Source organism: Zalophus californianus, chromosome 9 (assembly GCF_009762305.2).
Source record: "Zalophus californianus isolate mZalCal1 chromosome 9, mZalCal1.pri.v2, whole genome shotgun sequence".
NCBI classification, from domain to species: Eukaryota; Metazoa; Chordata; class Mammalia; order Carnivora; family Otariidae; genus Zalophus; species Zalophus californianus.
In genome coordinates, this window is record NC_045603.1 from 65,608,512 (window position 1) to 65,631,354 (window position 22,843).

At 53.2% G+C, this 22,843-nt stretch overlaps 1 protein-coding gene across 1 annotated transcript in view; it reads left to right on the forward strand.

The window, feature by feature from the left end:
- The window catches only part of COL2A1 (collagen type II alpha 1 chain), a 31,043-nt gene extending 19,009 nt beyond the window's left edge, over positions 1–12,034 (forward strand). The window contains 30 exon segments of the mRNA XM_027593381.2: positions 166–264; positions 651–704; positions 1,090–1,143; positions 1,468–1,521; positions 1,782–1,835; positions 2,054–2,098; positions 2,256–2,330; positions 2,333–2,356; positions 2,577–2,684; positions 2,976–3,029; positions 3,319–3,372; positions 3,723–3,776; positions 4,103–4,156; positions 4,445–4,552; positions 5,169–5,222; positions 5,649–5,702; positions 6,437–6,511; positions 6,513–6,599; positions 6,803–6,910; positions 7,160–7,267; positions 7,573–7,626; positions 7,803–7,910; positions 8,119–8,172; positions 8,330–8,437; positions 8,692–8,745; positions 9,091–9,198; positions 9,558–9,846; positions 10,319–10,506; positions 10,711–10,953; positions 11,447–12,034. Of these exon segments, the coding sequence (XP_027449182.1) occupies positions 166–264; positions 651–704; positions 1,090–1,143; positions 1,468–1,521; positions 1,782–1,835; positions 2,054–2,098; positions 2,256–2,330; positions 2,333–2,356; positions 2,577–2,684; positions 2,976–3,029; positions 3,319–3,372; positions 3,723–3,776; positions 4,103–4,156; positions 4,445–4,552; positions 5,169–5,222; positions 5,649–5,702; positions 6,437–6,511; positions 6,513–6,599; positions 6,803–6,910; positions 7,160–7,267; positions 7,573–7,626; positions 7,803–7,910; positions 8,119–8,172; positions 8,330–8,437; positions 8,692–8,745; positions 9,091–9,198; positions 9,558–9,846; positions 10,319–10,506; positions 10,711–10,953; positions 11,447–11,593 (2,730 nt within the window). The 3' untranslated portion in view covers positions 11,594–12,034.
- The last annotated feature ends 10,809 nt before the right edge of the window (positions 12,035–22,843 follow it).

The following is a 22,843-nucleotide window of genomic DNA, read 5'->3' on the forward strand; positions in this document are numbered from 1 at the left end:
GCCTTGTCGCTGCCAGGGTCCGCGTGTGTGGTGTGGGCTGCTGGTTGAGACCTTGATCAACCCCGCATGCCGTGTGCCCGCCAGCGCAGTGGGCACTTGGTAGATGCTGGATGAGCGAATGTGGTCGGAGTGTCTACGTTCTGACTGTGGCGTCCTCTGTTTCAGGGAGCCCCCGGGGAAGATGGCCGCCCTGGTCCTCCAGGTCCTCAGGGTGCTCGTGGGCAGCCTGGCGTCATGGGTTTCCCTGGCCCCAAAGGTGCCAACGTAAGTCACAACCTGCCCTTCCGTTTCCTTGCACACGGTGCGACTTCCCTCCTCGTCCCTGGAGAAAGGACCGGCTCCTGAGTAGAGTTAACCCACGGGCAGTTAGGAGCGGGAGCCCTGGTGCCATGGGCAGCTTGGGCCTCCATGTCCTGCAGGAATGCATGTCATCTGGGGAAACCTGGGGTTCCTGAGAGCTTCAGGGCCTCAGCCATGACATCGTTCCATGGGGCAGTGCTGTCTCACTCCCGAGCACAAGACAGGGTGCAGATACTCGGCTTGAGCTCTTGCTGCCCATCAGGCCATGGCCCCAAGCCCCAGTCTCCCCAGCCTGCTCTAGCCGCCCCCCCCAAAACCCTCCCTTCATGGTCCTGCCCTCTTTCCTCCAGGGTGAACCTGGCAAGGCCGGGGAGAAGGGACTGCCTGGTGCTCCTGGTCTGAGAGTAAGTAGCCTGCCTCACTGTCTGCGTGTTGGTGCTGGCTGGACACGTGCAAGGGGAGCCCCATCCCTCGGCCTGCTCCTGGGGTCCTAGTCAGCAGTGGGGTTCCTGTGTCTGGGCCCCCGCTGCTCTGGGCCCTTTGGGAGTCCACACAGAGAGACTTCCAGCTGCTGTTGGTCAGCAGTCCAGGGAGAGGAGGAAGACTCCTATGCTGAGAAAGACTGGGAAAAGAAGGGGCCCAGGGAAAGAAGGGGGTAGAAATGGAATACGGGTGGGGGGGATCATGGAGGTCTGGAATGTCTGAGCCACCAAGTGTACCTGCTCAGCGCTGGGGTCTGCGGAACTGAAGGGTGTGTGTCACGCCATCACCCTTTTCTCCCCCCTCTAGGGTCTTCCTGGCAAAGATGGTGAGACAGGTGCTGCAGGACCCCCTGGACCTGCTGTAAGTACCTGCCTAGCCTCTCCAGGTGGCCCTGTGGGCATGGGGTGGTGGCACGGAGGCCAAGGCACCTCAGGCCCACCTAGCATGATGAGGATCTGGGCTCCTCTGGGACACCAGACCTGCCCCCAGCCAGGGCAGTGTGGACGCCCCCCCCTCACTGTTTCAGGGGTGCAGGTCATCGGTGGGAGAGTAGCAGGGGAAGCTTTTGTGGGCAGTGCAGGAAGGTGTCTGGGCAGCCCTCCTGCTGCCACCGCAGTCCCCTCTGGCCAAGGCTTTCCGATTCTCTGCAGCACTGGCTCAGGTCACCTTTGTTTCCCGCTGCAGGGACCTGCTGGTGAACGAGGCGAGCAGGGTGCTCCTGGGCCATCTGGGTTCCAGGTAGGTGGCTGGACTGGGCCCTCTTTTCAGTTCTTTCCATGCCCAGGGCTCTGTGGGAGCCCCATGGGTCTCCAGCCCTGCACTCGGGGAACAGGAGGGCGGTGTGTGTGTGAGTGCAGCCCCTGGTCCTACCTCGGCTGTGCGGACTCCTGGGGGGGACTGGGGGATGAGGCTTCCCTATGGTCCCCAGGGTGGGGCTCCCTGAAGGGCTGGGGCAGAGGACTCACTCCTTGGCTAATGCTTGTCACTTTGCCCTCTAGGGACTTCCTGGCCCTCCTGGTCCCCCAGGTGAAGGTGGAAAACCGGGTGACCAGGTGAGTATGGGGCTCTTTGAACCTGCAAACTGTTTAGAAGGGAAGATCTCTTCTGCTGCCCAGGAGGCAAGGGCAGGAGGGCCCCTGGGGCCCCAGGAGGCTGGGAATGTCTGGGGCCACATCCCAGCTCAGCCTCCAGGTCCAGTGAGAGGGCTGCTCCGCCCTGGCTGGGGGACAGAAAAGCTTCCCTCTCTCACATATCCTTCTTTGTTCCCCAGGGTGTCCCTGGTGAAGCTGGAGCCCCCGGCCTCGTGGGTCCCAGGGTGAGTGTTGGCCATTTCTGGTGGCCCCTCGGGCCTGCCCTCTCCCTGTGCCATTCTGCCAGTGCACTCCGTAGTGCTCTGCCCGCCACGCCCCTGCTTCTCCCGTGCCTCTGCCTGCTCTCTCTCACCTGATTGCTCCATGGTGTCTCTGCCTCAGGGCGAACGAGGTTTCCCAGGAGAACGTGGCTCTCCGGGGGCCCAGGGCCTCCAGGGTCCCCGCGGCCTCCCCGGCACACTCCTGGCACGGACGGTCCCAAAGTAAGTGAGGCTGTTGGGGTTGTGGGGCCCAGCCTGGGAGGCCCTGCTGGGGGAGGCGGCGGGGGTCGGGGGGCGGTGCAGGAGGGGCTCAGGAGGAATGAAGATAGGAGGAGGGCAGACGGAAAACGAGACGCCAAGGACGTCTGGCTGAGGAGGGGGCCTGGGCGCTGGGGTCCTGGGCAGGTGCTGCCCACCACAGACTCCCTCCCCTCCCCCCCAGGGCGCATCTGGCCCAGCTGGCCCCCCTGGGGCTCAGGGCCCTCCAGGTCTGCAGGGCATGCCGGGAGAGAGGGGAGCAGCGGGCATCGCGGGGCCCAAGGGAGACAGGGTGAGTACCGGCTTGGCTGCGCCTCCCCCACACTCAGCCCTCCCGCCTCCCTACGGCACCTGGCTAGGGAGGTCCCTTGTTAACCCTCTTGAGGACCTTGGAGACCCCTCTGGCCTTCTGTTCACCCTCTAGTGACACCCTCCCCCCTCCCCTCCATCTCAGTCCTCTCTCTCACCCTGAACCCACAGCAGATCCTGTTGGGCCGGGGGCCGAGCTCTGCCCGGGGCCTCAGTGAGGGTGGGACTGAGCGGGAGTACCCTCCTGAGGTGGCCCGTCTGCTCTATCCCCCAGGGTGATGTTGGCGAGAAAGGCCCTGAGGGAGCCCCTGGGAAGGACGGTGGACGAGTAAGTGGATGCTGGGTGCAGGCGCTCTGGCGGCCCCGTGGGTCTCCAGCCCTGCACTCGGGAGACAGGAGGGCGGTGTGTGAGTGCAGCCCCTGGTCCTACCTCGGCTGTGCGGACTGGGCAGCTCTGGGGACTCTCCCAACGAAACCGGGGCTGCAGGGTGAGAGGGTGTTCTGGGGGCTGGGGAGGGTGCGCCAGGGTCCACCGGGTGTGAGGTCCTAGACTCCCTGCTGGGCTCCAAGTCCTGGTCAACTCTTCTGTCTCCCTCACCTTTGTCTCTTCTCCCCAGGGCCTGACTGGTCCCATTGGCCCCCCTGGGCCCGCTGGTGCCAACGGTGAGAAGGTGAGCTCCTCTCTCTGGCTCGCCTCCCCCATCACGCTAAAGACTGCGGTCTCTCCTCCTCACTCAACACCTGGCACCCTCCTGCCCACGGGGGGCTGCAAGCAGTGAGGGGCGGGAGTCTTCTTAAGAGCAGCGTCTCTGGCTGTGTGCCCTGGGCAGCGGAGCCACTGTGGGGAGCGGGGTGGGCGGTAGACCTGCGCTCAGCAGAGGCCCCAGGAAGGCGGGCCTGAAGCAACAAGGAGAAAACAGGCCCTCCCTTGTGAGGCCTCCTGAATGCACTTGGCTCTTGAAGGGCTCCACCGGGACCCCCATCCCTTATCCATGGCTCTTGTCCCCCTTCCCGACCTTAGGGAGAAGTTGGGCCTCCTGGTCCTGCAGGAACTGCTGGTGCTCGCGGCGCCCCAGTGAGTATCTGCCCCGGAACCCGGCCCTCAGCCTGGCCCTTTGGGGTGTGGGGGTGCGAGGAGGGATGAGAAAGGAAGGGAGAAGCCCTGTCCTCCCCATGGTGTGGCCAAGGTGGAGGGCCTTCAGGTTGCTAGACCCTCTGGCCAAGAGAGGCTTTCTGACTTGGGTCCCTTGTCTTTAGGACAGGGCTTCCTGGAGGCTACTTTTGGGGGTCCTCCCTCTGGGGAGGCTGGGCAAGGGCGGGGCCAGAGGGCTCTGGCTTACCAGAGGGGAGAGAAGCAGATGGCCGCGGGGCCTTACCTCTCCTGGGCCTCTTCTCTCACAGGGTGAACGCGGAGAGACCGGACCCCCCGGGCCCGCTGGATTCGCAGGGCCTCCCGTGAGTGTCCACCCTCCTTCCCAGCCCTCCACTCAGGCCAGCTCGAAGCCTGGCGGCACCTTCCAGCCTTTGGGTGCGGGAGGGACAGAATTTAAAGAAGACGGGAGTGGTCTCTTCCTTCTCCCCTTGCACCTCCACACTGACCTCGCAGACCCATCTTAGAGCAGCCTTCAGGCCAGGGTGGACACACACTCCCTCACCCACCCACCCAGAGCCTCTGGCCCTTTTGGAAGAACCTGGAGTATTTGGCTTGACTCTCATTCCTCCACCTCCTCCTCCCTGGGACAGGGTGCTGATGGCCAGCCAGGTGCCAAGGGCGAGCAAGGAGAGGCTGGCCAGAAAGGTGATGCTGGTGCCCCAGGTCCTCAGGGCCCCTCTGGAGCTCCTGGGCCTCAGGTGAGTAGCAGGGAGCTCCCCCAGGAACTGTTCCCATGGGGCAGGGATGCCTGGGTGCCAGGTGAGGAGCGCAGACAGGTAGAGAATGGACAGCAGGCCTGTGGTGTGTAGGCCCCCCCCCCCCCCCCCCCGAGTTTCAGCCTCTCGGCCTGGCAGAGGCTTCCCCAGCCACAGAAAGGAGAGGCTATGGGGAGGAAGCTCTACTCAGGGACAAAGGTTCTGAAGTAGCTAAATTGACTTTCATTGTCTTGGGGGTGGGGGGTGGGGCCAGCAGACAGACACAGGTGGCAGGCTGAGGACAGAGAGCCTGGGACAGAGTACACAGGCTCCGGGGGAGGGACTGGGGAGACGTTGGCCCAGCTCTGCAGATGCCCGATGGGCCTTTCCTTCCTGAGGTTTCCTAGCACGTAAGTCTCTCGTGGCAGGGGTGGCAGGCCCCTCTGTGATGGCTTCTCCAGGCTGGGATTTTAGTGCCAGGAAGGTTACATCTTTGAAAACCTAGCTCTTGGGAGTCCATTTTGGGGGGGAGGGGCTCAAAAAGGCCCTATGCCCAGAAGCCCATAGCCCTCCTCTGGGTGACCGGGCCTCACTGTGTCCCTCCCTCCTTCCTTCCCAGGGTCCTACTGGTGTGACTGGTCCTAAAGGAGCCCGAGGTGCTCAAGGCCCCCCGGTGAGTGAGGTCCCCTTTCCCACCAGGTGGGGTGGAGGGTACTGTGGGGGCGGCAGCTTCTCGTGCCTTCACTCTGGCCTCAGCTCATGAAGAAGGCCTGGCCAGAGGCTCCCAAGCTGGTGTTCTGGGATCGACTCGCCTCCTTCTTTCCCAGCATTGCTTTTGCCCCTAGCCTAAGCCCAGCCCACAGCCACGTGGGGGAGGGGGCCCCTTGCTGCTGGCGTGCCGTGGTCCTGGGACGACTCTGGCGGGGGTTTGGGGGCGGGCAGCCCCCTGCCGGAGTTGGAGGCAGGAAGCTACAACTTCCTGACCGAGGGCCAGACCCCACGGCCCCTCCCCCCTCGCTAGCTCTCCTTGCCCCTTTCGGCACCGGCCTCGGAGACCACCGCCCCCCTTGGACTCACGGCTGCTCTTCCCCTCACACAGGGAGCCACCGGATTCCCTGGAGCTGCTGGCCGCGTCGGACCCCCAGGCTCCAATGTAAGTGACATCCCGGGCTGGTTCCTCCCACCCTCCTGGCAAGAGAGGCACAGACGGCTGGAGTCTGGCACCCCAACAGGCTGGCTCCCATCCCTTCGGACCCATCCCCCGCCCGCCCCCACCCCCCACCTCCCCCACCCCTCCACCCCCCGGACGAGTAGTAGTTAACTGATCCCAGGGACCTGTTCTCCTCGCAAACAGCTGGGAGCAGGGGCTGTGGCCCTCTTGTTGGCCAAGTGCAACCCTCCCTGCTGACTTGGGCTTGAACCCTCAGACTTCTGGCTCAGGGGGCCGGATAGGCCGGCACAATTGCCTTGCCCCGTTTCTTGAGCACGTCCTGTGTTCCCAGCCTGTACAAATTCTGCATCTCACCCCTCGGGAGTTTGCCGTGGAGGGAGGAGAGGTGGTGGAAAGTCACCCAGCTGACTGCCCCCGAGTGCAGAGAGTCAGACGGGCCAGGTTTGAGCGGTTCCTCGAGAAGAGTGGGATCGAGCCGAGAGGAAGCCGGCAGGAGGAAGCAGTAGATCAGAAAAGGCAAATGCAGGACTGGAGAAGGCAGGGCTGGCTGCTCACAGCTCCCCCAGGGGAGAGAGAGGATGGAAGAGGTGCACCGGGGCGGGGGTCAGGCTGTCCTTCCTGTGGACGGAGCCCCGGTCCCTGGGGCCACAGCAGCTTTGGCGGCCTGGATGGAGCAGGGTGAGAGGAATTCTCATTTCTTGCATTTGCTCTTCTAGGGAAACCCTGGACCCCCGGGGCCCCCTGGTCCTTCTGGAAAAGATGGTCCCAAAGGCGCTCGAGGAGACAGTGGCCCCCCCTGGCCGTGCCGGTGACCCCGGTCTCCAAGGTCCTGCCGGACCCCCTGGCGAGAAGGGGGAGCCTGGAGAGGATGGACCCTCTGTGAGTCCCTCACGGGCCTGGGCCAGGGGGGTCTTCGGAGCTCACAGAGCCCACGGTGGAAGGGGCTGCTCGGGAGGGGACGCTGTTGCGGCGGGGAGAGGGCTGGGGCCAGCGAGCGAGTGGAGGGGACGCTGTTGGGGCATGGCTGGCTGGGCCTTTTGAGCTCCGAGCTCACGCTCTCACCCCTGCCTCCCCTCTCTTAGGGCCCTGATGGTCCCCCAGGTCCCCAAGGTCTGGCTGGTCAGAGGGGCATCGTCGGTCTACCTGGGCAGCGTGGTGAGAGAGGATTTCCTGGCCTGCCTGGCCCATCGGTGAGTGAAGCATGCCCCTTCCTCTGTGGGGAGCCAGGCCCAGTCTGGCTCCGGCCGGGGCTCTGCATGCCATGCTCTTGGTGCGGTGGTCCAGCCTCCGCAGAAACACTGCCGCCCTCTGAGGCTTCCACCCACTCCACACCCTCCGAACTCTTCCCTCTGTCAGCCCTTTCTCTGGAAAGGCTCAGCCGGTCTGGGGCTGGGATTCTTAGGTGTGCACACTCATTGTCCCTGTTGCTGTCCTTCCAGGGTGAGCCTGGCAAGCAGGGAGCTCCTGGTGCATCTGGAGACCGAGGTCCTCCCGGTCCCGTGGGTCCTCCTGGCCTGACCGGTCCTGCTGGCGAACCTGGACGAGAGGTGAGCAGCGGGACCCGTGGTGGGTGGCCCTTACCAGGGCGAGGCAGGCCGGCCCAGTCCTGGTGCCCCGGGGGAGGGGAAGGCAGGGCGGGCTGATAGGCCCAAGCGGCCTGCCAGCTGGGATGGGGCGGTTGTGATGGGGGAAGGAGGGCACGGGGAGGAAGGCAGAAGGAAGCTTGGGGGAGCTTCCAGAGCTGGAGCTGGATGGAAGGGTGCAAGCCTGGGGCTCCTGAGGGCAAGGTGGACGAGCAAGGTGGGAGCCGGGCAGGGGCGGCTGTCATGGCATCCTGTCTCTCTTTTCCCAGGGAAGCCCTGGTGCTGACGGCCCCCCTGGCAGAGATGGCGCGGCTGGAGTCAAGGTGAATATCTGGGTGTCTCTGTGTGCAGTGGGACAGGGAGGACATTCTGTCGGGCCTAACAGCTCGGCCTGAGGTGGCAGGTTGGGGTCAGAGTTCTTGTCTCAGTTGGGAAGGACATTTTCTCTAGGTCTCTTCTGGAACATTCCTTTCTAAGCCTGAGACCTCTCTCCTGACAGGGTGATCGTGGTGAGACCGGTGCCGTGGGTGCCCCCGGAGCCCCCGGGGCCCCTGGCTCTCCCGGCCCCGCCGGCCCGACTGGAAAGCAGGGAGACCGAGGAGAAGCTGTGAGTAGCCTTAATTCAGTGAAAGCTGGGAGTGCAGGAGGGTGGCCAAGTGAGCTAGGAGCTCACCCGCCGTCGGCCTGGTCCCGGGGCCCTGGCGGTCTCTGGGCCGCGGGAGCAACGACCCCGGGGCCCAGCCCGGCACAGATGCAGGGGAGGGCCTTCCCCGTCCTGGCTCTGCTCTGACACTGCCCCGCACTCCCCCTCACAGGGTGCACAAGGCCCCATGGGTCCCGCAGGACCGGCAGGAGCCCGGGGAATCCCAGTGAGTATCTGCGTGTCCTCTGTGGGGTTCCCAACAGGGGCAGGTTTGGAGGGCAGTGGGGACCCTTTGGAGCCCGGGACTCTGTGGGTCAGGTGAGGCCAGCAGCGTGCTCTTGCCCTGGCCAACCTGACCCGGCCTGTGTCTGTCTCGGTCCCAGGGCCCTCAAGGCCCCCGGGGTGACAAAGGAGAAGCTGGGGAAGCCGGCGAGAGGGGACTGAAGGGACACCGTGGCTTCACCGGTCTGCAGGGTCTGCCTGGCCCTCCCGTAAGTGTTGCCATCTCTGCCGGGCTCCCCGGGGCCTCCCGTTGCTCAGAGCCCACTCGGGTATCCCGGGCTGCTAAGTCAACTTGGGATCCTCCTAGGAAATTTCCAGGACTTGCTCCTCCCTCTGACCCTGAGGAAGTGGGAAGGGAACGGGAGTGGGACATGTCATATGCATATTCAAGAGGGCCTCCCACTCTGGAAGATGGGGCCCGGTCCGTGCTGACCTCTGATCTTCGCCTCTTCCTTTTGCACAGGGTCCTTCTGGAGACCAAGGTGCTTCTGGTCCTGCTGGTCCTTCTGGCCCTAGAGTGAGTGAGCTGGAGTGAGCCCTTCCTCGGCGGGGGGGAAGCCTCGGGCTCAGGGGGCCTCACCCCGCAGTGGAGGTAGGACTGGCTCAGGACGACCGGGCCCAGAAAAACACCTGAGCCCACAGGCTGGGTGAAACTGACAACAGTCCCCGGCTGTCAGATGGGCCCCCTGGGAATGGGTTTGACAAGGAGGAGCTTAGGATGGTAGGAGAGCCGCGAGGCAGCGACTGGGCTGGGCTCTGGGACAGAGAAGCATGAAGCTGCGGGGCTTCATGTCAGGACGGCCCCCTAAGCGGCCACTCCTGACCGCCCCTTCAGTGATGGCTCTTCTCTCCTGGCCTGCAGGGTCCTCCTGGCCCCGTCGGTCCCTCCGGCAAGGATGGTGCTAATGGGATCCCTGGCCCCATCGGACCCCCTGGTCCCCGTGGACGTTCAGGCGAAACTGGCCCTGCGGTAAGTGTCCTGACTCCTTCCCCGCGGTCCGGCCTGTCCCCAGCACCCGGGAGGCTCGCGTGCTTTGGGGCCAAGGGCCTCTTTCAGGGCATCAGCCTGCCGCCAATGATGATGGCATCCTTCATCCTGGGTCTTCCCAGGAGGTTCAAAGGGCCCATGCTTGGTATTGGGACACAGAACAGAGGGTCTGATGCAGAAGTAGGGAAGGTGCTAGGGTTTTCTTGGTCCTGGCCTGCTGCACCCCTCCCCCAGCCATGGGACTGAAAGAAGACGCTCTAGTGTATTCTAGCAGGTGGGGATGTACCCAGGAGGGGCCTATCCCCACAATTCCTGGCTGATTGCTGTGTTTCCTGATGCAGGGCCCTCCTGGAAACCCTGGACCCCCTGGCCCTCCAGGTCCCCCTGGCCCCGGCATCGACATGTCTGCCTTTGCTGGCCTCGGCCAGAGAGAGAAGGGCCCCGACCCCCTGCAGTACATGCGGGCTGACCAGGCAGCTGGCGACCTGAGACAGCATGATGCCGAGGTGGACGCCACGCTCAAGTCCCTCAACAACCAGATTGAGAGCCTCCGCAGCCCTGAGGGCTCGCGCAAGAACCCTGCTCGCACCTGCCGGGACCTGAAACTCTGCCACCCTGAATGGAAGAGCGGTGAGCCTGCCGGGCACGACCCCTGGCCCCAGAGAGCAAGAAGTCAGCCCACTGGACAGGGCCCCTGCAGAACAAGGGAGGAGGCATCGCTTAGCACAGGGCAGAGCCGGGCCTGGAAGGTTCTGGCAGATGGCCACTCCTCCATCTCACAGCAGAGAAAGTCCAGCCCTGGCTCCTGTCCTGCCATGGCCACGTGGCAGACGCGACATCAGGGGAGAGCTCCGTCCACCAGACAGGCCCTGCTCCTGCCCTTTGGCTTGCACCCATGTTTAGCACTGGACTTTCCCACCTGGGTCTCCTTGCTCCTGGGTCCCTGCATCTCCCCTCCCTTTGGCCACACGTGGCCCTCACCACCTGTGCCTCTGCCCCTTGTGTCCCCCTCGGCCTTTCTGTCTCTCCCAGGCAGGCCTGGCCCTCTTGGTTGTGCCTGCCTGTCTGAGCCCCAATGGGGTGTCGCCTCCTCCCCCTGCAGGAGACTACTGGATTGACCCCAACCAGGGCTGCACCTTGGACGCCATGAAGGTTTTCTGCAACATGGAGACTGGTGAGACCTGCGTCTACCCCAACCCAGCGAACGTTCCCAAGAAGAACTGGTGGAGCAGCAAGAGCAAGGACAAGAAACATATCTGGTTTGGGGAAACCATCAATGGTGGCTTCCACGTGAGTACCTGGCTGCCCTAGGCCAGAGAGGCCGTCTTGAAGCCTTTCTCTTCTTTCTCCCTCTGAGTTGATGGCACCCCACCCATACTCTCACCCGTTTTCCTTGGGGCTGAAGAGGAAGGAAAGGGGAGGGACTGTAGTTTGAACCGTGATCCCGCTGGATGCTGCCCCTGGGCCTCACCCCGCTGTTCTCTGCCCGAACAGTTCAGCTACGGTGATGACAACCTAGCTCCTAACACGGCCAACGTCCAGATGACCTTCCTACGCCTGCTGTCCACCGAGGGCTCCCAGAATATCACCTACCACTGCAAGGACAGTATTGCTTACCTGGACGAAGCAGCCGGCAACCTCAAGAAGGCCCTGCTCATCCAGGGCTCCAATGACGTGGAGATCCGGGCTGAGGGCAACAGCCGGTTCACATACACCGTCCTGAAGGATGGCTGCACGGTGAGTCAGGCTGGCGGGAGCCTCTGGAGAGATGAGCTGCCTGAGGCCGAGGGCGGGCCCGCAGCTGGTGTCAGGCCTAAAGGGATGGATCCTCAGAGGTGTGAGCTGGAGGGGTTAGGTAGAGAAGACAGGCAGAGTGACAGGTGAGGGAGGGGTGCTGTTCCATCTTCTTCCCTCCCTTGGCTCAGGGGAAGGAAGCCCTACCCAGCACGTCCAGTTACCCTTTGAGGAGTGTATCCATGTTGAGTGTGGGGGCCGGCCCCCAGGCTGGAGCGAAGAGAGGCTCGGTGTGGGGGAGGGAGCCAGGAGGGGAGGGCAGCGTGGAGGGGGCCTTTGCTGGCGAGGCCAGGAGTTGAGGTGGAGAGGGCTCTGGCAAGCCAAGGAGAGGTCGGGGGATCCCCTGAGCACGTTTTGTAGTTTGTGCTCTATGAGGCTTGGCTTTGGGGTCCTGGGTGGCTGGCGCTGGACAGTGTCTCCTCTCTTTCTCCCCTAGAAACACACCGGTAAGTGGGGCAAGACTCTGATCGAGTACCGGTCGCAGAAGACCTCGCGCCTCCCCATCATTGACATTGCACCCATGGACATAGGAGGGCCTGAGCAGGAATTCGGTGTGGACATAGGGCCTGTCTGCTTCTTGTAAAAGCCCGAACCCACAAACAACACAATCCATTGCCAACCCAGAGGACCCAAGTGCTTTCCAGCCCCAGTCACTCTAGGGCTCTGCACTGAAGGGCTGATCTGACCTGATGTCCATTCATCCCACCCGCTCACAGTGTGGACTTTTTCTCCCCTCTCTTTTTAAGAGACCTGAACTGGGCAGACTGCAAAATAAAATCTCGGTGTTCTATTTATTTATTGTCTTCCTGTAAGACCTTTGGGTCGAGGCAGAGGCAGGAAACTAACTGGTGTGAGTCAAACGCCCCCTGAGTGACTGTCCCCAGCCCAGGCCAGAAGAGTCCCCTTCAGGTGCCGGGCGCAGGAACTGTGTGTGTCCTACACAATGGTGCTATTCTGTGTCAAACACCTCTGTATTTTTTAAAACGTCAATTGATATTAAAAACAAAAAAATTATTGGAAAGTACATATTGACCTGTGCTTTTTGTTCTTTATTTTCCCCTTGTCTTTGATTCTGTAGGCATGACCAAATGGCCACCCTAAGGCCTTCATCTATTGACTTTTTCCCCCAGGAGGGAGGACATTAGAGTCACGCTGCCTGGTTTAGTGACCTCACACAAACACATACTTGCCTCCTTTTGTAACCTTCGCACTTCCTGGAACCAAGGAAGGAACTGGGACCAGGGGCCAAGATTTGGGAAGGGGGGCAGAAAATATAGGCATGGCCTTGTTCTTGAGTAACACAAAACACAACTCTAGCGCATGGGGATTGGGACAGTGTGTAGGCCACCTCTTGCTGGACAGGGGAGCTCAGAGATGTTCCTGAGGGAGGGTGGGGAAGGTGGGGCGGGGAGCAAGTCCGCAGGGACCCGTGATAAGTGCGCACAATCGGCCAGTCTTGATGATCTGTGTCCTTCTCTAAGATTTTTAGGTCAAGGAGACGTGGAAGTGTTACATGCTTGTCCCTACCCCTTATTCCATTTTCCTGCCCCTTCCTCTGGCCCTCCCTTCTCTACTTCCTGGGCCTGCACTTAAAGCTTCCTCTCAACACCAGCCTTATGAATGGATAGCCTCCCATTTCTCCCTACCATCAGGGGTCCCTTGCTTTCCAATGACTCTTGTGTGGTACAACGAGGAAACGGTCACCTTCCCCACCAGAGGGCACAGTGGTGGTGATGTGTGAAGTGGGCGGGAGACACAAAACCAGTCAAAATCGACAACGGTACTAATTTATGAAACACATTTCAAAAGATACCTGGCACTACTGATAAACCAGAGGGCCATCGCTTTCTCTGCCCCTGTCTCCTGTCGCTGCCTCCCCCTTCGTCCAGATGAATACAGATGGCTTTCCTAGTAAAGAAACAACAAAAATAAAAATACCTAAGACATTTTGTTGGACTTGTTTGTATTAATATTCAACTTATAGTGTAAACTGTTCAATAAATTATCTTATCAGGGCTAATTCATGACAAACTAAAAGAGTAAGATGAAAACATAAGTAAAAATACCTAACTAGAAAAGCTGTCTCACAGCAATGTCCACAACAGCCAAACTGTGGAAAGAGCCGAGATGCCCTTCAACAGACGGATGGATAAAGAAGATGTGGTCCATATATACAATGGACTATTACTCAGCCATCAGAAAGGATGAATACCCAACTTTTATATCAACATGGATGGGACTGGAGGAGATTATGCTAAGTGAAATAAGTCAAGCAGAGAAAGTCAATTATCATGTGGTTTCACTTATTTGTGGAACATAAGGAATGGCATGGAGGACGTCAGGAGAAGGAAGGGAAAAATGAAGGGGGGGAATCGGAGGGGGAGACGAACCATGAGGGACTATGGACTCTGAGAAACAAACTGAGGATTCTAGAGGGGAGGGGGGTGGGGGGATGGGTTAGCCCGGTGATGGGTATTAAAGAGGGCACGTACTGCATGGAGCACTGGGTGTTATACGAAAACAATGGATCGTGGATCACCACATCAAAAACTAATGATGTACTGTATGGTGACTAACATAACATAATAAAATTAAAAAAAAAAAAAAAAAAGAAAAGCTATCTCATAAGTTAAAATAGCCCTGCCAAGAGAGCTAATGCGGGCAAGGGGAGGGCAGTGGGGTATACAGCTGCTTCTGAAAACTCCTTAGACAAAGGTGGAGCTACTCCGCCCTGTAGCTCCCTCCAGGAACGCACTCTGAAAGCCTGCAGCAGCTTCCTCGGTGGTCAAAGCGAAACGTACAACCTTGGCTGCCAGTGCTGTGCTACCTACCTCCGCTCCCTTGTCCTGACTTAGCCGAGAGGGGAAGGTGAGAATAACAAGCTTTGTTACTAATTCCTGTGATCCCTGATGCCCCAGGAAAGGCGAAAGTTCTCTCTGCTGAGAACAGCCTCCCCTGACCCCAGCAGGATTGAGTGGACAGACCTGGTTTACTAAAATGAGATCCCTCGGGGCGCCTGGGTGGCTCTGTCATTAAGCGTCTGCCTTCGGCTCAGGTCATGATCCCAGGGTCCTGGAATCGAGCACCGCATCGGGCTCCCTGCTTGGAGAGCCTGCTTCTCCATCTCCCACTCTCCCTGCTTGTGTTCCCTCTCGCTGTGTCTCTGTCAAATAAATAAAACCTTAAAAAAATAAAATAAAATGAGGTCCTTCATAGCCATACAAATGTACGGCATTAAAAGGCTTTAACTAGGAACTGGAGCTCAGATTTCCTCAAGTCACCTGGATCCTGGGTAAATCACAACTTCTGAAATTGGCTCCCCTTCTGACCATGTGAAGGAACACAGAGAGAATGTTAAGAGTGCTGTCAAGGTGAGAAGGATTTGACTTATAGTTACTTCTGGGGAAGACTGCAGAGTAAGAAGACCCTAAGCTCACCCTGTCCCACAGATACATCTAGAAACACCCACATCACTGTAAATAACCCAGAAAATGACGCAAATAGTAGTAGAACAGACTTTCCATAGCTAAATGCAAAGAGGCCACATCAGAAACGGTAGAAAGGGCCAAGATGTGGTCCAGAGCTAAGCAGATTTACAGGACTCTCCATGGGAGGAAGGGACACCAGGGGCCTAGAGACAGGAGAGAACAGACCCTCACATCAGAAATCCCAGGCATGGGGAACGCGCAAAGGGAAAACAAATTCCCATAACATTTGGCTTTGAAAACCACACAGGCAAAACTTTGTAGTTCTTACAATCAGCAGGAGCTTAATACCTGGAACTTTAAAATAAACAGGCTCAGCTCTGGGAGAGCTGGGAGGGTGAGAGGGAATGGAGTCCCCACCCTTAAAGAGACAGCACACAAACAGCCCTGCTGAGACACAGCACAGAAGCAGTAATTTGAAAGATGCCTCGGGTATATGGGAGGGAGATTCATTTGCTAATCTCAGAGCATGTGCTGGAGGAGCTGGGATCTTTGGGAGACTTCTCTAGGAACAAGGGAGCTAGCAGGCAGCATTTCCTTCCCCTGCCTCCCAGCCTAGACACAAGGACACCTGAGGGAACCAGTGTGACATCAACATTCCCCACCTAGCTTGCTGACAATGTCCCCACCCCAGTGTTCTCCTGTGGACATGCCCCCTCTAACCTGGCTGGCCTTGGCCAGAGTTTTGAGCAGCTGCATATCCTCTCCCACAGTAGAAGGGTGCAAAAGTTACTGGCCATGAGCCCTGCTCCCATGCTGTCCTGTGGACCTGCTCCCTCCAATACGCCTTTGGCCAGAGCCTATCCAAAGTGGTGCCACAAGCTTGACAGTGTGCAGACAGCCCCCAGAGGGGCCAGCACCACTCTAAAGGGACTGCTGCCCTGGGGAAAGGGGAAGATAACCATACACATAAGTCCAACTGTCACCCCAACAGTGTGCTGGGGGCAGACAGCTGATGTGATTGCTGACCTCACCCACCAACGGAAGCTTCTCAGGGGACAACACAAGGAAAACACCCTGCAGTTTGGTGCTACTACATCACTGGCAAACATCCAGACTGATTCAAGCCCAAGGTGGCCCCAGACAGGCCCACTAACAACACAGGGACCAAACACTACCCACAACAGGCAAAGAAAGCCACTGCTGACGACCAGACTGAAGGCCAACATGGCTCAGCCACAATAGCAGGGCTCATGCAAAACACATAGGAGACACCCCTGAAGCACCAGGTTCTGATGAACAGAGGACATTGCACTGAAGGGCACTATAGGACCTCTTCTTCATAAAGCCACTACTTTCAAGAACAGGAGATGTAGCTGATTTCCCTGACACAGAGAAACAGACACAGAGAGTTAGACAAAATGAGGAGACAAAGGGATATGTCCCACATGAAAGATCAGGACAAAATCACAGAAAGAGGGCTTAAACAAAATTGAGATAAGTAGTATGACTAAGAGAGAATTTTAAGTAATGCTCATAAAGATACTCACTGTACTGAGAAAAGACTGGAGGATCTCAGTAGGACCCTTAACAAAGAGATAGAAAACATAAAAAAAAAAAGAACCACTCAGAGATGAAGAACTCAATAACTGAAAAATACACTACATGGAATAAATAGTAGACTAGAGGAAGCAGAAAAATGGATCAGCAACCCGAAGGACAGAGTAATGGAAAGCAAGAGAGCTGAATAGGAGAGGGAGGGATGGAGGAAGGGAGAGGGAGAAAGAGAAAGAAAACAGACATAGGGACTCAGTGGTTCCATCAAGCATAATAACGTTTGCATTATAGGTATCTCAGAAGGAGAAGAGAGAGAAAAGGGTGCAGAAAATTTGAAGACATAGTAGCTAGAAACATTCCGAATCTGAGGGAAGGAAACAGAAATCTAGATCCAGAAGGCAAAGAGAGCTCCCAACAAAATCAACCCAAGAAGGAAGGCACATAGTAATTAAAATGGCCAAAAAATAGTAATAAAGAATTTTAAAAGCAGCAGGAGAAAAGAAAAGTTATATACAAGGGAAAGCCATAAGGCTATTAGGGGACTTTTCAGCAGGACTTTTCTAAGTCAGAAGGGAGCAGTGTGATATATTCAAAGTGTTGGAAGAAAAATCCCTGCAGCCAAGAATATTCTATCCAGCTAGGCTATCATTCAGAATAGAAGGAGAGAGAAAGAATTTCTCAAAAACAAAAACAAACAAACAAACAAACAAAAAACAAAAGTTAGGGGCACCTGGGTGGCTCAGTCAGTTGAGCGTCCGACTCCTGGTTTCAGCTCAGGTCATGATCTCAGGACTGTGAGATTGAGCACCGCGCTGGGCTCTGTGCTCAGTGGGGAGTCTGCTTGAGATTCTCTCTCTCCCTCTCACCCTACTCTCTCTCTCTAAAAAATAAATAAATCTTAAAAACAAAAAAACAAAAACAAAAACCCCAAAAGTTAAAGGAGCTCATGACCCCTAAGACAGCCATACAAGAAATATTAAACGGAACTCCTTGGGTGGAAAAGAAAGACAATAAGTAGGAATAAGAAAAGTAGGGAGCACAAAAGCAGTAAAAATAGGTATATCTGTAAAAATCAGTCAAGCAATTCACAAAAGGATATAAAGTATGACACCATAAGCCTAAAACGTGGGGTTGGGGGAGAGGAATAAAGAATGGGTTCAAACTTAAGCGACCATCAACTTAATATAGACTCCTATATGCAGAAGACGTTACAGACAAACCTAATGGTAACCACAAATAAAAAGCCACTGATAGATATGCAAAGAATAAAGAGAAAGGAATCCAAGTATATCATTAAAGAATGCAAGCAAACTGTGAAGGAGAGCAAGAGAAGAAAGGAGCAGAGAAGAACCACAAAAACAAATATAAAACAAGTAACAAAATGGCAAAAAGTATATGCCTATAAATAATTACTTTGATTGTAAATGAACTAAATGCTCCATAGAGTGATGGAATGGATAAAAAAGCAAGACCCATCTATTTGCTCCCTACAAGAGACTCAGTTCAGACATAAAGACACATGCAGATTGAAAGTGGAAGGATAGAAAAGCATTTATCAGCCAAATGGAAGTAAAAAGAAAGCCAGAAAATAGAGTAGCAATGCTTTTATCAGACAAAATAGACTTATGAACAGACTGTAACAAGAGACAAAGAAGGGCACTACATAATCATAAAGGGACAATTCAACAGGAAGATATAACAATTGTAAATATTTATGCACACAACATGGGAGCACCCAAATACATAAAGTAGCTATTAACAACAAAAAGGAAGTAATAAAGAGTAATACAATAGTAGTGGAGGACTTTAACAACTCACTTACATGAATGGACAGACCATTCAAACAGAATATCAAGGAAGGAGCTTTGGATGACATACTGGACCAGATGGGTCTAATAGACATACTCAGAACATACCATCCTGAAACAGCAGAATACATATTCTTTTTGAGTGCACATGGAGCATTCTCCAGAACAGATCACATATTAGGCCACAAAGCCAGCCTCAACGTATTCAAAATCAAAGTCATGCCATGCATCTTTTTGACCACAATGCTGTGAATCTAGAAATCAACCACAAGAAAAATATCTGGAAAGAACACAAGTACATGGAGGTTAAATAACATGCTACTAAACAGTGAAGCGTCAACCAAGAAGTCAAAAAGGAAATAAAAAAATACATGGAGACAATCAAAACACAAGGGTCCAAAATCTTTGGGATACAGCAAAAGCTGTTTTTTTTTTTTTTTTAAGATTTTATTTATTTATTTGACACAGAGAGAGAGAGAGAGCATAAGCAGGGGGAACAGCAGGCAGAGGGAGAGGGAGAAGCAGACTCCCTGCTGAGCAGGGAGCCTGATGTGGGGCTCCATCCCAGGACCCTGGGATCATGACCTGAGCCGAAGGCAGACACTTAACTGATTGAGCCACCCAGGCATCCCAGCAAAAGCTGTTCTAAGAGGGAAGTCTATAGCAATACAGGCCTATCTCAAGAAGCAAGAAGAATCTCAAATAAACAACCTAACTTTGCACCTAAAAGAACTAGAAAAACAAAAAGCCCAAAACCAGCAAAAGGGAGGAAATAATAAAGATTAGAGCAGAAATACATGATATAGAAACAAAAACAAAACAGAAAAACAGATCAGTGAATACAGAAGCTGGTTCTTTGAAAAGATCAACAAAATGGATAAACCTCTAGTTAGACTCATCAAAAAGAGAGGGAGGGAGGGAGGGAGGGAGGGAGAGAGAGGCAGGCAACCTAAATAAAATCACTAATAAAAGAGGAGAAATAATGACCAACACCACAGAAATACAAACAATTGTAACAGAATATTATGAAAACCTATATGCAAAAAGTTGGACAACATAAAGAAATGGATAAATTCCTAGACAAATATAACCTCCCAAAACTGAAGCAGGAAGAAATAGAAAATTTGAAGAGGCCAATTACTAGCAATGAACTGAATCAGTAATCAAAAAACTCCCAACAAACAAAAATCCAGGACCAGACAACTTCATGGGTGAATTCTACCAAACATTTAAAGAAGAGTTAATACCTATTCTCAAACTATTCCAGAAACTAGAAGAAGGAAATCTTCCAAATTCATTCTGTGAGGCTAGTATTACCCTGATACCAAACCCAAATATAGACACCAGAAAAAATGAGAAATATAGGCCATTATCTCTCATGAATATAGATGCAGAAGTCCTCAACAAAACATTAGCAACCAAATCCAACAATATATTAAAAAAATCATATACCATGATCAAATGGGATTTATTCCCAGGGTGCAAGTGTGGTTCAATATTCAAATCAATCAAGGAGATACATTACATCAATCAGAGAAAGGATGAAAACCATATTATCATTTCAATAGACGCAGAAAAAGCATATGACAAAGTAGAACACCCATTCATGGTAAAAATCCTCTGCAAAGTAGGGCTACAGGGAACATACCACAACATAATAAAGGCCATATATGAAAAACCCACAGATAACATCATACTCAGTGGGGAAAAACTGAGAACTTTCCTCCTAAGATCAGGAATAAGACAAAGATGTCCACTCTCACCACTTTTTATTCAACATAGTACTGGAAGTCCTAGCCACAGCAATCAGACGAGAAAAAGAAATGAGGCATCCATATTGGTAAGGAAGAAATTAAACTGTCACTATTTGCAGATGACATGATACTATATATAGAAAACCTTAAAGACTCCACCAAAATACTACTAGAACTGATAAATGAATTCAGGAAAATCACAGTATACAAAATCAATGTGTAGAAATCCATTGCATTTCTTTTTTTAAATATTTTATTTACTTATTTGAGAAAGAGAGTGAGAGAGAGAGAGTGCAAGCTAGGGGAGGGGCAGAGGGACAGGGAGGAGGAGACTCCCTGCTGAGCAGGGAGCCTGTTGTGGGACTTGATCCCAGGACCCTGGGATCATGACCTGAGCCGAAGGCAGACATTTAACCAACTGAGTCACCCAGGTGCCCCCCCCATTGCATTTCTATACACTAATAATGAAGCAGCAGAAAGTGAAATTAAGAAAACAATCTCATCTACAATTGCACCAAAAGATTAAAATATCTAGCAATAAATTTAAAACGGGTGAAAGAGCTATACTCTGAAAACTATAAAGCACTGACAAAGAAAATTGAAGATGACACAAAGAAATGGAAAGATATTCCATACATAGATTGGAAGCACAAATATCATTACAATATCTAACTACCGAAAGCAATCTACAGATTTAATGCAATCTCCATTAAAATACCAACAGAATTTTTCACAGAACTAGAACAAACACTCCTAAAATTTATATGGGACCATAAAAGATCCTAAATAACTAAAGCAATTCTGAAAAAGCAAAGCAAAGCTGGAGACCTCACAATTCCAGACTTCAACTCATATCATAAAACTTGTAGTAATCAAATCAGTATGGTACTGGCACAATAACAGACACAAAGATCAATGGAACAGAAGAGAAAACCCAGAAATAAGCCCACAAATATATGGCCAATTAATCTTTGACAAAGGGGGAAGGAATATCCAATGGGAAAAAGACAGTCTCTTTAACAAATGGTGTTGGGAAAACTGGACAGCTACAGGCAAAAGAATGAAACTGGACCCCTTTCTTACACCATATACAAAATAAACTCAAAATGGATTAAAGACCTAAATGTGAGACTTGAAACCATAATCATCCTGGAAGAGAGCATAGGCAGTAATTTCTCTGACACCGGCTGTAGCAACATTTCTCTAGAAAGGTCTCCTGAGGCAAGGCAAACAAAAGCAAAAATAAACTATTGGGACTACATCAAAATAAAGTTTCTGTGCTTTTTTTAAAGTGAAGGAAACAATCAACAAAACTAAAAGGCAACCTACAGAATGGGAGAAGATGTTTGCAAATGATGTATCTGATAAAGGGTTAGTATCCAAAATATATAAAGAACTGATACAACTCAACATCCAAAGAACAAATAATCCAATTAAAAAGTGGGCAAAAGACATGAACAGACCTTGCCCCAAAGAAGACATATGGAAGGCCAACAGACACTTGAAAAGATGCTCAACATCACTCATCATCAGGGAAATGCAAGTCAAAACTACAATGAGGTATCACCTCACACCTGCCAGAATGGCTAAAATCAAAAACACAAGAAACAAGTGTTGGCAAGGAGGTGGAGAAAAAGGAAACCCTCTTGCACTGTTGGTGGGAATGCAAACTGGCAGCCATGGTGAAAGACAGTATGGGGGTTCCTCAAAAATTAAAAATAGAATTACGATATGATCCAGTTACCACATGAATGGGTACTTACCCCCAAAATACAAAAACACTAATTCGAAGGGATACATGCACCCTCACATTTATTGCAGCATTATTTACAAAAGCCAAATTACGGAAGCAGCCCAAGTGTCTACTGACTGATGAATGGATAAAGAACATGCGGTCTATATACACAATGGAATATTATTCAGCCATAGAAAGAATGAAATCTTACCATTTGCAATAATTTGGATGTAACTAGGATAATGTGAAGTGAAATAAGTCAATCAGAGAAAGACAAATGCCGTATGATTTCACTCATATGTGGAATCGAAGAAATAAAACAAACAAGCAAAGGAAAAGAGAGAAAGCAAGAAACAGAGAACTACAGAGAACAAACTGATGGTTGCCAGAGGGGAGAGGGAAGCAGGGATGGGGGAAACAGGTGAAGCAGGTGAAGAGCACACTTAGGATAAGCACTCAGTAATGTATAGAAGCATTGACTCACTACTAACATACACCTACAACTAATATAGCACTGTATTTTTTTTTTAAGATTTTATTTATGTGACAGAGAGAGACAGTGAGAGAGGGAACCCAAGCAGGGGGAGTGGGAAAGGGAGAAGCAGGCTTCCCGCAGAGCAGGGAGCCCGATGCGGGGCTCGATCCCAGGACCCTGGGATCAGGATCCGAGCCGAAGGCAGACGCTTAACGACTGAGCCACCCAGGCGCCCCTATAACACTGTATGTTAACTATACTGAAATTAAAACCAAAGAATCTTACTTATAAAGGCAAAGAATAAGAATTACTTTGCCCAGAAGAAGTATCTGGGATGCTTTAGATTCATGTAGAGCTTTTACAAATAGGCTCCGTTTTTAATTTTCATTATTTATTTATTTTTTTAATGTAGGCTCTACACCCAATGTGAGGCTTGAACTCACGACTCCCGAGATCAAGAGTCGCATGCTCTACCAACTAAGCCAGCCAGGGTGCCACCGAATAGGCAAAACTTTCAAAATAATTTGGTTCACACCTGAGGCTAGAGTTCCTAGAACAGCTGATCCAGGGATCTCAGGGAACCTGCTCTGGGGAAACTGGGGTTGCAGAATAGACTGTGGAGGCAAACTGTGGCCTCTATGGGGCCTGGCAAATATCAAAAGCTTGTGATAGATAAACTTCTAGCTACGATTCTTGACAAAAATGCATCAGACAAAATGCCATCCTTGGCGTACAGCAGGTGCTCAATAAACATTTTTTCTGGCTTGAGTAAGTGAACAAATGGAGATTTCCACCAGGTGACAGAGAAGTTGTTTGAGAGCAAGAAAGATCAGAGTACAGGCCAAGCCAGAAACTACAGAGATCTCCGGTAAAGCCTCATCTCTAGGAAAGGTATTCTCTCCAAATCCCAGGGCACTAGGAAAACAACAGTGACAACAGTGATGTCCAAGCCAACCGCTTGCCCTTCTATTTTGGTGTTGCTGACAGCAAATTACATGCATTTATTCAGTAATTGGCAGATAGCATAATAAAACTATGCAGAACTTCCCAAAGTGTCTTTTGGGATGCCAGGGATATAA